This window comes from Cervus canadensis, chromosome X (genome assembly GCF_019320065.1).
Source record: "Cervus canadensis isolate Bull #8, Minnesota chromosome X, ASM1932006v1, whole genome shotgun sequence".
NCBI lineage: Eukaryota > Metazoa > Chordata > Mammalia > Artiodactyla > Cervidae > Cervus > Cervus canadensis.
The window spans coordinates 59,106,338-59,121,595 of NC_057419.1; the positions used below are offsets into that span (position 1 = coordinate 59,106,338).

Consider the following 15,258-nt stretch of genomic DNA (forward strand, 5'->3'; position numbering starts at 1 on the left):
AGCAAACCCAGGTCTATTGCATTGCAGGATTCTTTACCATCTGAGCCACCATGGAAGTCCAGCCCACCTCCTAGAGTAATGGAAATAAAAACAAAAATAATCAAATGTACAGCACAGGAAACCATAAACAAGATAAGATAACCTTCAGAATGGGATAAAGTAATTGTAGATGAATCAACTGAGAGAGGATTAATCTCTAAAATGTACAAGCAGCTCATGCAGCTCAATATCAGAAAATCTACCCAATCAAAAAATGGGCAGAAGACCTAAACAGACATTTCTTCAAAGAGGCCTTACAGATGGCTGACAAACACATGAAAAGATGCTCAACATTGCTCACTATTAGAGAAATCCAAATCAAAGTACAGTGAGATGTCACCTCACACTGGTCAGAATTGTCATCATCAAAAAATCTACAAATAAATTCTGGAGAGGATGTGGGGAAAAGGGGACACTCTTTCACTGTTGATAGTTATGTAAAGTGATACAGCCACTATGGCAAACAATATGAGATCCGTTAATAATTAGGAATAAATCTACCTAAGCAATCCAGTGGGCATATACACTGAGAAAACCATAATTCAAAAAGACGCGTGTACCCCAGTGTATGAACAGCATAAATAGCAGCACTATTTATAATAGCTAGAACAGATGTGATAGTTGTACCATAAAGAAGGCTGAGTGTCAAAGAATTGATGCTTTCAAACTGTGGTGCTGGAGAAGACTCTTGAGAGTCCATTGGACAACAAAGAGATCAAACCAGTCAATCCTAAAGGAAATCATCCCTGAATATTCATTGAAAGGACTGATGCTAAAGCTGAAGCTCTAATACTTTGACCCCCTGATGTGAAGAGCTGACTCATTGGAAAAGACCCTGATCCTGGGAAAGACTGAGGGCAAGAGGAGAAGGGGTGACTGAGGATGAGATGTTTGGTTGACATAATTGACTCAATGGACATGAATTTGAGCAAACTCTGGGAGACAATGAAGTGTTGACAGGGAAGCCTGGTATGCTGCAGTGCATGGGGTCACAAAGAGTTGGACATGACTGCATGACTGAAGAAGAATAATAAGAACATGAAAGAGAGCTAATGTCCATTGACCGATGAATGGATAAAGAAGTCGTGGTGCACATATACAATGGAATATTGCTTGGCCATAAAAAGGTTAGAATTTGGGACACTTATACTGAGGTGGATGAGCCTAGAGCCTCTTACACAGAGTGAAGTAAGTTAGAAAGAGAAAATCAAATATTGTTTATTAACCCATATACATGGAATCTAGAAAAATTGTACTGATGAACCTATTTGCAGAGCAGGACTAGAGAAACAGATGTAGAGAACAGAGTTGACACAGCAGGGGAAGGAGAAGCTGGGATTAATTGGGAGAGTAACATTGAATGTGTATACTACCATGTGTAAAATAGATAACTAGTGGGAAGTAGATGTATAGCACAGGGAACTCAGTTCAGTACTCTGTGATGACCTAGAGAGGTAGGATAGGGAGATTCGAGGGAGGCTTAAGAGGGAGGGGATATATGTATATGTAGCGCTTATTCATGTTGCTGTACAACAGAAACCAACACAGCTTTGTAAAGCAGTTATCCTCCAGTTAAACATAAATTAAAAAAAGAAAAAAGAGCTTTGGGCTAGGAATTTTATGTTTTGATGTGATCTCAGGCATTTCTCCTTTTATCCCATTGTAAATGAAAGCCACAATGCCTAAGGATGTAGAGGTACAGATGTTAAAAACTAGTTCAACCATGAGTGTGGATGAATTAAAGAGGCCAACATTATAGAATACCTTTTAAATGTCTAAGATTATTTCCCATAATTTTAAAAAGGAAATGTGGTTTTTTATTTGTCTCTGTTTTTCAACCTCATATATATAGAATTGAGTTCATCACATGTACCTCACTCATGGTGTGTTACCATCATTGATCAATGCCAGGCCATCTTTCATTTATCATCGTACCTTGGAGATACTGTTCCAGAGCACAGCAATGAAATGAGTATCACAATAAAACAAGTCACATTTATCTTTTTTTGTTTCTCAGTGCATGTAAAATTTTGTTTATACTATGTTTTAGTCTACTAAGTGTGTGATAAAGCATTTTATCTAATAAAACAATGTATATACCTTAATTTAAATATACTTTATTATTTAAGGGCTTCCCTGATACCTCAGTTGGTAAGGAATCGCCTGCAATGCAGGAGACCCTGATTCGATTCCTGGATCAGGAAGATCTGCTGGAGAAGGGAGAGGCTATCCACTCCAATATTCCTGGGCTTCCCTTGTGGCTCAGCGGGTAAAAAATCTGCCTGCAATGTGGGAGACCTGGATTTGATCCCTGGGTTGAGAAGATCCCCTGGAGAAGGGAGGGGCTACCCACTCCAGTATTCTGGCCTGGAGAGTGCCGTGGTCTGTATAGTCCATGGGGTTACAAAGAGTCGTACATGACTCAGCGACTTTCACTTTCACTTTATTATTTAAAAATTGCTAGACATCATCTGAGCCTTCAGCAATTCGTAGTTTTCTTGCCTTGATGGTGGTTACTGACTGATCAGGGTTACTAAGGGCTTTGGTAATTTCCTAAAATAAGACAACAGTGAAATTTGCCACACTGACTCTTTCTTTCATGAACAATTTCTTTGTAGCATACAGTGCTATTTGATAGCATTTTATACACTTTAGAACTTCTTTCACAAGTAGAGCCAACCCTCTCAAATCCTGCTGCTGCTTAATCAGTTGTTTATGTAATACTCTAAATCCTTTGCTGTAATTTCAAGAATCTTCACAGCTCCTTCACTAAGAGTCATTTCCATCTCCAGAAACCACATTTTTTGCTCATCCATAAGATGCATCTCTTCCTTTGTTAAAGTTTTATTGTGGGATTGCAGCAATTTAGTCAAATTTTGGGGGATAATTTTTCTCTTTTATTGAAGAATAGTTAATTTGCAATGTTGTGTTAGTTTCAAGCATATTTCAAAGTGATTCAGTTACACACACACATATGTACACTCTTTTTCAAATTCTTTTACACTGTAAGTTATTACAAGATATTGAGTATAGTTCCATATGCTATACAGCGGGTTCTTCTTGTTTACCTATTTTATATATAATGGTGTATATATGTTAATGCCAAACTCCTAATTTGTCTCTCCTCCTCTCCCACTATCCCATTATCCCTTTTGGTAATAATAAGTTTGTTTTCTATTTCTGAGTCAATTTCTATTTTGAAAATACATTCATTTGTATCATACAAGTGATATTATGTAATATGTGTCTTTCTCTGACTTACTTCAATTAATACAATAATTCAGTCACATCTTTAGCCCCCACTTCTATTTCTGGTGTTCTTGATATTTCCATCACATCTGCAGTTACTGAAGTCTTGATCCCCTTAAAGTCATTCATGATGATTAACTTCCAAACTCCTGATAATGTTGATATTTTGTTCTCTTCCCATGAATCATGAATGTCCTTAGTGGTACCTAGAATGGTGTATCCTTTCCAGAAGGATTTCCACTTACTTTGAACATATCCATCAGAACAATCACTATCTATGGCAGCTATAGCCTTACAAAATATATCTCTTAAATAATAAGCTCTAAAAATCTGAATGATTTCTTGATATATGGGCTGCAGAGGGGATGTTGTGTTAGCAGACTTAAAACAACATGAATCATGTACATATTCATCGGAGTTCTTGGTTGCCTGGGTGCAATTTTAGTGAGTAATAATATATTTTTGAGACTTTTTTATTAAACAGCAAAGCATAACTGCAACACAATTTTAAATGTTTGAAAATTATGTCACAGAGTTGAAGAATGTTTATGTATGACTATTATATATTCATACAGCTAAAGCCATAAAATCTTACACCAATACAAACATAAGATTATTCCATCATTAGCTTAAAATTTAATAACCATAAACTATATTAGTGGATCTCTTTTCCTATTTAGCATTTTAACATTACTTCTGATACTGGTTTCCTTATCTAATGGAATCTACAAAGTAAATTAACAAACAAACAAACAATGAACTGTTAACTGACTAAAACGCTGTAAACCAGTAGTTGTGTTTACAGAAAATTCTGGCAGTAGTGTGATAAAATACTGAGGAAGCATCAATTAGTATACATGTAAAATTCTCCCATTTTTGTTCATGATTTTGATACTAATATACTCTTAAGGGACTTTGCCAAGTTGATCTGCTAATTATTAAACCTGAGACCAAACTTTATTTTCTTCCAAGTGTGGTTTATATAAGGCTAGCCAAACTTAATCCATTTTCTTATATAGTCCCCCCACAATCTAATCTGTGCTAGAGATAACAGAAATCTTGAGTAAAAACATTTGGAGTTGGTTACAGGAACTTACCAAGTACTTTTCCCAGCCTATTTATATTTTTCTGCAAAATTTTATACTTCAAAGAAACAAACAACCAGAGCTCATCTTTTTAGATACCACGTAGGTTATTTTGTGCAAAGGAAGTTTTTAACAACAAATCTTCCCAATATGATAATTCAAAGAAAAATCTTCATTTTTAGAGTCTCCATTTTCAATTGATTAAAGAGAAACCAACTATCCTATCTTACTACTAAACATAACAAATAAGCCCTAAATAAGAAAGTATTTTATTTTGGTTAATTTTCAGCAATTAGAAGTTTTGGTTCCTCTCCTAGATGAGTAACTACTGAAATTACTTTTTACAAATGTGAAACCATTTTTTTCCTTAGAGGAAGGAAAACGGGAAGAAAGCAAACAGAGAAGAGGCACACAATGGTGGACAGGGTACAGAATGGTGTGCATTCAGTATGATTTTGGTCACTTTGTTGCAACAAGGTTTTTATTTTCTTGTGTGTCTATGTCTATAGTAAAAGAGAAAGCTAAACCTATAAATAAAAGCAAATTTGATATAACATTCATTTTCAAGTATCATAAATTTATGCATTTCTAATTGTAAAGTCTCTACAATACATTTGCATGTTTTCATAGACTAACATAATACACAAACTCATAGAAGTCTTCTGTTATGCTTTTAATTTTGCCCAGATCTGACATGTTTATAAATACTCAGTGAAGCCACAAATGATAGTCCTATAACTTTTGGAATCTATCCAAGTTTTAAAGGAAAAAAGATCAGCAGCAATTCCATAGAGACATAATGGATATCAATCCCTTACTTTCTTTTGCTTTTTCTTTCAGTTGTTTGAAAAACACTAGAATCTGTCATGAGGTTTTCTATATATTGTCTAAGAACTGGATTTTCTGATTTTAGCTTCAGATTTTCTTCCCTAACTGCATCTACTCTTGCAGAGAGGTCTTCAAGTGTGTGGGGGAAACTCAACCCTTGATTAATAAGTAATGTTTTTTCCTCTAATTCCACCTAATTTTCAGCATCAACTGCATCTATGTCAGCATTCATCATCTTAAGTAACAAATTTTCAGGTCTTGGATACAGAATTCTTTTTTTTTTTTTTTTTCTGCCGGCGCTCTGCCCGGCGGGGCTGATACAGAATTCTTGATGAGTGGTCTGCCGTTTGAGGTGCTGGCAGGGGGAGGAATTAGGAGGACACCTCAGGCCTGGACATTTGGAATAACTGGCACCTGAGCAATAATATTTTGAAAGGAATCTTTTTCTGAATAGTAGGTCTCAACAGTGGGTTTAAAATATTCGGTGAACTATGTTGTAAACGGATGGGGTATTGTCCAGGTTTTTTGTTCCATTTATAGAGCACAGAGTATACATAGTATAATGCTTAAAGGCCCTAGGATTTTTGGAATTTAAATGAACATTGACTTCAATTTAAAAATACAAGCTGCATTAGGTCCTAACAAGAGAGTCAATATGTCCTTTGAAATCTGAATCCAGGCACTGACTTCTTTCTAGCTCTGAAGGTGCTAGATAGCATCATCTTCCAAAATAAGGTTGTTTCATCTACACTGAAGATTTATTGTTTAGTGTAGCCTTTACTTATTATTTTAGCTAGGTCTTCTGGATAATTTGTTGTATCTTCTATTAATACATTTACAATTGCTGCTTTACCTTGTACTTTTATGTTGTAGAGAACAAATTTGGAAAACTCAGCAGTGGCCACAGGACTGGAAAAGGTCAGTGTTCATTCCAGTCCCAAAGAAAGACATTGCTAAGGAGTGCTCAAACTACCACAAAATTGCACTCATCTCACATGCTAGTAAAGTAATGCTCAAAATTCTCCAAGCCAGGCTTCAACAGTACATGAACCATGACTTCCAGATATTCAAGCTGAATTTAGAAAAATCAGAGGAACCAGAGATCAAATTGCCAACGTCTGTTGGATCATAGAAAAAGCAAGAGAGTTGCAGAAAAACATCTATTTCTGCTTTATTGGCTATGCCAAAGCCTTTGACTATGTAGATCACGAAAAACTGTGGAAAATTCTTCAAGAGATGGGAATACCAGACCACCTGACCTGCCTCTTGAGAAGTCTGTATGCAGGTCAGGAAGCAACAGTTAGAATTGGACATGGAACAGCAGCCTTGTTCCAAATCAGGGAAGGAGTATGTCAAGGCTGTATCTTGTCACCCTGCTTATTTAACTTATATGCACAGTACATCATGAGAAACACTGGGCTGGATGAAGCACAGGCTGGAATAGAGATTTCTAGAAGAAATATGCAGATGACATGCATATCAGATATGCAGATGACACCACCCTTATGGCAGAAAGCAAAAAAATAACTAAAGAGGCTCTTGATGAAAGTGAAAGAGGAGAGTGAAAAAGTTGGCTTAAAACTGAATATTCAGAAAACTAAGATCATGGCATCTGATCCCATCTCTTCATGGCAAATAGATGGGGAAACAGTGACAGGCTTTGTTTTGGGCTCCAAAATCACTGCAGATGGTGACTGCAGCCATGAAATTAAAAGACACTTACTCCTTGAAAGAAAAGTTATGACCAAACTAGACAGCATATTAAAAAGCAGAGACATTACTTTGCCAACAAAGGTCCATCTAGTCAAGACTATGGTTTTTCCAGTAGTCTTGTATGGATGTGAGAGTTGGACAATAAAGAAAGCTGAGCACCGAAGAATTGATGCTTTTGAACTGTGGTGTTGGAGACGACTCTTGAGAGTCCCTTGGACAGCAAGGAGATCCAACCAGTCCATCCTAAAGGAAATCAGTCCTGAATATTCATTGGAAGGACTTATACTGAAGCTGAAGCTCCAAGACTTCGGCCACCTGATGTGAAGAGCTGACTTATTTGAAAATACCCTGATGCTGGGAAAGATTGAAGGCAGGAGGAGAAGGGGATGCCAGAGAATGAGATGGTTGGATGGCATCAGCGACTCTATGGACATGAGTTTGAGTAAACTCCGAGAGTTGGTGATGGACAGGGAGGCCTGGCATGCTGCAGTCCATGGGGTCACAAAGAGTCGGACATGAGTGAGTGACTGAACTGAACTGAAATAAACTGGTGGCTTCTTTCCTTAGACCTCATGAATCAACCTTTGCTAGCCTCACTCTTCTGCAGCTTCCTCTCTCAGCCTTTGAAGAATTGAAGAGAGTTCGAGTCTTTCCCTGGATTGTGCTTTGGTTTTAGGGAATGTTGTGGCTGGCTTGATCTTCTATCTAGAGTTCTCAAACATTCTCCATATTAGCAATAAGACTGTTTATCTTTATTATCATTCCTGTGACTACTGGAATAACACTCAATTTCCTTCAAGAACTTTTTCCTTCAGTTTATAACTTGGCTAACTGGTTGACCCAAGAGGCTTAGCTTTTGGCCTATCGCAGCTTTTGATGTAACTTTCTCATTAAGCTTGGACAGATATTCGTGGCATTGTACAGGAGGCAATGATCAAGACCATCCACAAGGGAAAAAAATTCAAAAAGGAAAAACGGTTGTCTAAGGAGGCCTTACAAATAGCTGAGAAAAGACGAGAAGTTAAAGGCAAAGGAGAAAAGGAAAGATATACCCATCTGAATGCAGGATTATAAAGAATATCAAGGAGAGATAAGAAAGCCTTCCTCAGTGATCAATGCAAAGAAATAGAGGAAAACAACAGAATGGGAAAGACTAGAGATCTCTTCAAGAAAATTAAGAGATACAAGGGAATATTTCATGCAAAAATGGCACAATAAAGGACAGAAACAGCATGGACCTAACAGAAGCAGAAGATATTAAGAAGAGGTGGCAAGAATACACAGAAGAACTGTGTGAAAAAGATCTTCACAACCCAGATAGCCACAATGGTGTGATCACTCACCTAGAGCCAGACATCCTTGAATGCAAAGTCAAGTGGGCCTTAGGAAGCTTCACTACGGACAAAGCTAGTGGAGGTGATGGGATTCCAGCTGAGCTATTTCAAGTCCTAACAGATCATGCTGTGAAAGTGTTGCACTCAATATACCAGTGAATTTGGAAAGCTCAGCAGTTTCCACAGGAGTGGAAAAGGTCAGTTTTCATTCTAATCCCAAAGAAAGGCAATGCCAAAGAATGTTCAAACTATAGCACAGTTGCACTCATCTCACATGCTAGCAAAGTAATCTCAAAATTCTCCAAGCCAGGCTTCAGCAGCACATGAACCAAGAACTTCCAGATGTTCAAGCTGGATTTAGAAAAGGCAGAGGAACCAGAGAGCAAATTGCCAACATCCGTTGGAGCATAGAAAAAGCAAGAGAGTTCCAGAAAAACATGTACTTCTCTTTTATTGACTTTGACTGTGTGGATCACGAAAAACTGTGGAAAATTCTTAAAGAGATGGGAATACCAAAGCACCTTACCTCCCTCCTGAAAAATCTGTATGCAGGTCAAGAAGCAATAGTTAGAACTGGACATGGGACAACAGATTGGTTGCAAATTGGAAAAGGAGTACATCAAGGCTGTATACTGTTCCCCTGCTTATTTAACTTAGATGCAGGGTACGTCATGTGAAATGCCAGGCTGGATGAAGCACAAGCTGGAATCACGACTGCCAGGAGAAATATCAATAACTTCACAGATGACACCACCCTTATGGCAGAAAGTGAAGAAGAACTGAAGAGCCTCTTGATGAAAGTGAAAGAAGAGAATGAAAAAGCTGGCTTAAAACTCAATATATAAAAACTAAGGTCATGGAATGTGGTACCATCACTTCACGGCAAATAGATGGGGAAACAATGGAAAAAGTGACAGACTTTACATTCTTGGATCCCAAAATCACTTCAGATGGTGACTGCAGTCATGAAGTTAAAAAAAGCTTGCTCCTTGGAAGAAAACTTATGACCAACCTAGACAGCATATTAAAAAGCAGAAACATTACTTTCTGACAAAAGTGCATCTAGTCAAAGCTATGGTTTTTCCAGTAGTCATGTATGGATATGAGAGTTGGAGTATAAAGAAAGCTGAGCACCAAATAATTGATGGTTTTGAACTGTGGTGTTGGAGAAGTCTCTTGATAGTCTCTTGGATTGCAAGGAGATCCAACCAGTCCGTCCTAAAGGAAATCAATCCTGAATATTCACTGGGTGGACTGATGCTGAAGCTGAAACTCCAATACTTTGGCCACCTGATGCGAAGAACTGACTAATTTGAAAAGACCCTCATGATGGGAAAGACTGAAGGGAGGAGAAGGGGATGACAGAGGATGAGTTGGTTGGATGGCATCACTGACTCGATGGATATGAGTTTGAGCAAGCTCCAGCAGTTGGTGATGGACAGGGAAGCCTGACGTGCTGTGGTCCATACGGTTGCAAAGAGTCGGACAAGACTGAGCAACTGAACTCAACTGAATATTTGAATATATCCTTCAAAACATGATGGAATTGCATGAATTTGTATTTATGTAACTAGTGATATCTTCAGTATTTCAATCTGTTTCTTATTTTTTCACTAAGCCGTGTATTTTTTGGATCTATTCTTGTTGCTATGTTTACCTCTAACCTATTGCTCCTTTTCTTGTTCACATATTAACTTGTGTCCTACTCTTTGGGACTCCATGAACTGTAGTATGCTAGGCTCCTCTGTCCTCCACTGTCTCCTGGAGTTTGCTCAAATTCATGTCCATTGAGTCAGTGATGCTATCTAAGGACCTCATCCTCTGCCATCCCCTTCTCCTTTTGCCTTCTGTGTTTCCCACCATCATTCTTTTCCAATGAGTTGACTCTTCGCATCAGGTGGCCAAAGTATTGGAGCTTCAACTGCACGAACAATCCTTCCAATGAACATTTAGGTTTTTTCTTTAGGATTGACTGGTTTGATTTCCTTGCTGTCCAGGAGACTCTCAAGAGTCTTCTTCAGCACCACAAGCAGAAGGCATCAATTCTTTGGTGCTCAGCTTTCTCTATGGACCAACTCTCACATACATACATGACTACTGGAAAAGCCATAGCTTTGATTATATGGACCTTGGTTGGCAAAGTGATATCTCTGCTTTTTAACATCCTGTGTGGGTTTGTCATAGATTTCCATCCAAGGAGCAAGAGTCTTTTAATTTCATGGCTGCAGTCACTGTCCACAGGGATTTTGGAGCCCAAGAAAAGAAAATCTGTCTGCTTCCACATTTTCCTCTTCTATTTGGCGTGAAGAGATGGGACCAGATGCTATGATCTTAGTTTTTTGAATGTTGTGTTTTAAGCCAGCTTTTTCACTCTCCTCTTTCACCCCCATCAAGAGTCTCTTTAGTTCCTCTTCACTTTTTGCCATTAGAATGGTATCATCTGCATATCTGAGGTTATTGATATTTCTTCCGGCAATCTTGATTTCAGCTTGTGATTCATCCAGCCAAGCATTTTGCACAGATGAACTCTACTTAAGTTAAATAAGCAGGGTGATGATATACAGCCTCGACATACTCCTTTCCCAATTTGGAACCAGTCCATGTCCGGTTCTAACTGTTGCTTCTTCACCCTCATACAGTTTTCTCAGGAGACAGGTAATGTGGTCTGGTACTCCCATCTCTTTTAGAATTTTCCAGTTTGTTTTCATCCACACAAAGGCCTTAGTCTAGTCAATGAAGCAGAATTTTCTCTGGAACTCTTTTGCTTTCTCCATGATTCAGTGAATAATGGCAATTTGATTTCTGGTTCCTCTGCCCTTCAAAACCCAGCTTGTACATCTGGAAGTTCTTGGTTCATGTACTGCTGAAGCCTAGCTAGAAAGATTTTGAACAAAACCTTGCTAGGATATGAAATGAGTGCAATTGTACAGTAGTTTGAACATTCTTTCACATTGTCCTTCTTTGGGATTTGAATGAAAAATAACCTTTTCCAATGCTGTGGCCACTGCTGAGTTTTCCAAATTTGTGGCATATTGAGTGCAGCACTTTAACATCATCATATTTTAAGATTTGAAATAGCTCAGCTAGAATTCCATCATCTCCACTAACTTTGTTTGTAGTAATACTTCCTATGGCTTACTTGTCTTCACATTTCAGGATGTCTGGCTCTAGTTGAATGACCACACTATTGCAGTTATCTGGGTCATCAAGACCTTTCTTGTACAATTCTCATGTATATTCTTGCCACCTCTTAACCTCTTCTGCTTCTGTTAGGTCCTTACTGTTTCTGCCCTTTATCGTGCCCATCCTTGCAAGAATTTTCCCTTGATATCACTAATTTTATTGAAGAAATCTCTAGTCTTTCCCATTCTATTGTTTTCCTCTGTTTCTTTGCGTTGTTCATATAAGAAGGCCTTCTTATCTCTCCTTGCTATCCTCTGGAACTGTGCATTCAGTTGAGTATATCTTTCCCTTTCTCCCTTGTCTTTCACTTATCTTCTTTTCTCAGCTAATCGTAAAGCCTTCTCAGACAAACATTTTGCCTTGAATTTCTTTTCCTAGGGGATGATTTTGGTCACTGCCTCTTGGTGCAGTTTTACCAACCTTCGTCCATAATTCCTCAGACACTCCGTCTACCAGATCTAATTCCTTGATTCTATTTGTCACCTCTACTGTGTAGTCATAAGGAATTTGATTTAGGTCATACCTGAATGGCCTAGTTTTCCCTACTTTCTTCAATTTAAGCCTGAATTATGCAATAAGGAACTCATGATCTGAGCCACAGTCAGCTCCAGGTCTTGTTTTTGCTGACTGTATAGAAGAAGTTCTGCATCTTTGGCTGCAAAGAACATAATGTGATTTTGGTATTGACTTTCTGGTTACATCCATGTGTAGAGTCATCTCTGTGTTATTGGAACAGAGTGTTTGCTATAACCAGTGTGTTCTCTTAGCAAAACTCTATTATCCTTTGCCCTGCTTCATTTTGTATGCCAAGGCCAAACTTGCCTGTTTTGCAAGTATCTCTTGACCTCCTACTTTTGCATTCCAATAACCTATGATGAAAATGATATATTCTTTGATGTTCTAAAAAGTGTTGTAGGTCTTCATAGAGCTGGTCAACTTTAGCTTCTTCGGCATTAGTGGTTGTATTAGTGATGTTGAATGGTTTGCTTTGGATATGAACCAAGATTATTCTGTCATTTCTGAGATTGCACCCAAGTACTGCATTTCAGACTCTTTTGTTGACTATGAGGGCTATTCCATTTCTTCCAAAGGATTCTTGCCCACAGCAGTAGATAAAATGGTCATCTGAATTAAATCCACCCATTGCTTCTAATACCTGCTTAATGCTGCACTACATCTTGAATTATCTATTCTCCCTGTGATGAAAAGATTGCACCCAAGTACTGCATTTCAGACTCTTTTGTTGACTATGAGGGCTACTCCACTTCTTCCAAAGGATTCTTGCCCACAGAAGTAGATATAATGGTCATCTGAATTAAATCCACCCATTGCTTCTAATACCTGCTTAATTCCACAGTACATTTTGAATTATCTATTCTCCCTGTGATGAAAATGTTCTGTATTGTATGTGTCCTCTTTAGGACCTATATGAAAACTTCTTTGGGTTCGTTTTCAGGAATAGAATATCTGGATCATGGAGTGTACTTTGTTACTTTTAATTATGTAGTACCAGATTGATCTCCGGAGTGATCTCAATCTGTCTATACCCTGTCACCCCCTGACAGTTGTAACAGATGAGGGTTGTTTTATCCCCAACACCCTACTGACATGTGGCATTTTCTAGCCTTCCAGTTTTTTCCTGTCTTACAGACTTAAAGAAATATCTTGTAGTTTTAATTTTCACTTATGTAATTACCAGTATTTTGAGTGTCTCTTCATGGTTCTATGCCTATTGGATTTCCTATTCTGTAACTTGTCTGTTCTTATATTTTTGCCCACTTTTCTATTAGAGCTTCTGTCTTTTTTTCATTGAATTACAGGAGTCCCTTATATAGTCTAGATAATGATCTATTGTTAGTTTTATACATTTTATATATTTTCTCCCATTCTGTTATTGATTGATTTTTCAAGTCTTTTCCTGTCTCTCGATCTGACATATTTTGCATTTTCTAGTAACTTTATAGTTTTTATTCTTACGTATAGATATATCTAGATTACACTTTTGCATATGGTAATACATAGGGATCTAGTTTTATTTTTCTTCATGTATTGATACAGTTTTCCCCACACATTTGCTAAGTACTTATATCTTTTGTTCATAATTAGTAGTGCCACGTTTATCCTATATGAAGTGCCCATTCATACACAAGTTTCCCTTTCAACTGTGAGCCTTTATCAATGATCTATTTGTATAGTTTTTTACTAGTACTTCAAGCTTTCTTTTTTTTTACCCTATGGCTTTGGGTATATCTTAATATCTAGTAGAGCAGATCTTCCTTTCTTCACTCTTCTCTTTTAAGATTTATTTAGCTATTTATGGGGTTATAGTCTTCTATTTAAATTTAGAATAAATGTATGGAAAATCCATTTTGAAATTTAACTGAAATTGCATTGAATTTATAGATTAATTTGGACAATAATTTCCATCTTTATAAAATTAAGTTGCCCCATCCTAGAGAATGGATGCCTCTTCATTTCTTTAAGTTGTCTTCAGTTTCCTATATTAGAGTTTTAAAGTTTTCTCTGTAAAAGTATCATATATGCTTGATTGGGCTAATTCCTGGATTCTACATGGTGTTGTTGCCACTGTGAATGGTGTCTTATTTATGGTCATTGCTTGTATAGAGAAACATTTGAGTTTTGTAGATTGACATTTTATCTAGAAACCTTGCTGAATTCTAATAGTTTGCTGATTCTTTTTTTTTTTTTTTCTTTGTAGAAGATCTCCCATTATCATTTTGTTGGGAAGGTTGTCTTTCAGTAAATGGTGCCAGATGCAGTGTTTGACTTTCAGTCCTTGTATTTCTTACTTTCCCCCCTCTTTTTTTGTTATTGTATTGACTAGGATATTTAACGGAGAAGGCAATGGCAACCCACTCCAGTACTCTTGCCTGGAAAATCCCATGGACAGAGGAGCCTGGTAGGCTACAGTCCATGGGGTCGCAAAGAATCGGACACAACTGAGTGACTTCACTTTCCCTTTTCACTTTCATGCATTGGAGAAGGAAATGTCCTTGCCTGGAGAATCCCAGGGACGGCGGAGCCTTGTGGGCTGCCGTCTATGGGATCGCACAGAGTCAGACACGATTGAAGTGACTTAGCAGCAGCCGCAGCAGGATATTTAAAAGAGTAGCAGTGATAGATAGGTCCACTTTATTCTTGTTTGTGATTTTTAAGTAATGCATTTAGTTTCTCCATTACACATGACATTCTTTGTAGGCTTTTAATATATAATCTTTACCAAGTTGTGGATGTTTACTTCTGTTCCTAATTCACTAAGGATTAGCATCATAAATAAAAGTGAACTCAAAAGGGTTTTTCTCTATCAGTTGAGATAAATCATTTGATTTTTCTCTTTTAATTTATTCATGTGATGTATTCCTTTGAAGTTTTTCAGTGTTGAACTCTCTTTGCTTTCTTGAGTTAAATTTACCTGATCAAATGAATATATTTTTGAAAATATATTGTTGATTCACTAAATAATTTTTTTTTTAAATTATTATTATTATTATTATTTTTTTCCAGTGGGTTTTGTCATACATTGATATGAATCAGCCATGGATTTACATGTATTCCCAATCCCTATCCCCCCTCCCACCTCCCTCTCCACCCGATTCCTCTGGGTCTTCCCAGTGCACCAGGTCGGAGCACTTGTCTCATGCATCCCACCTGGGCTGGTGATCTGTTTCACCATAGATAGTATACATGCTGTTCTTTTGAAATATCCCACCCTCACATTCTCCCACAAAGTTCAAAAGTCTGTTCTGTATTTCTGTGTCTCTTTTTCTGTTTTGCATATAGGGTTATCGTTATCACCTTTCTAAATT

General features: G+C 37.6%; 2 protein-coding genes across 3 annotated transcripts in view; one reads left to right on the forward strand and one right to left on the reverse strand.

Moving 5' to 3' along the window:
- MTMR8 (myotubularin related protein 8) overlaps positions 1-15,258 on the forward strand; it is a 249,806-nt gene that overhangs the window by 49,512 nt on the left and 185,036 nt on the right. The gene's annotated exons all lie outside the window — the stretch shown is intronic.
- Positions 5,188-5,436, reverse strand: LOC122434395 (short coiled-coil protein B-like). Its single transcript, XM_043457718.1, has 2 exons — positions 5,416-5,436; positions 5,188-5,331 (listed from the first exon to the last, which is right to left on the reverse strand). Exons 1-2 carry the CDS (start codon positions 5,434-5,436, stop codon positions 5,188-5,190), a joined length of 165 nt encoding a protein of 54 aa, XP_043313653.1.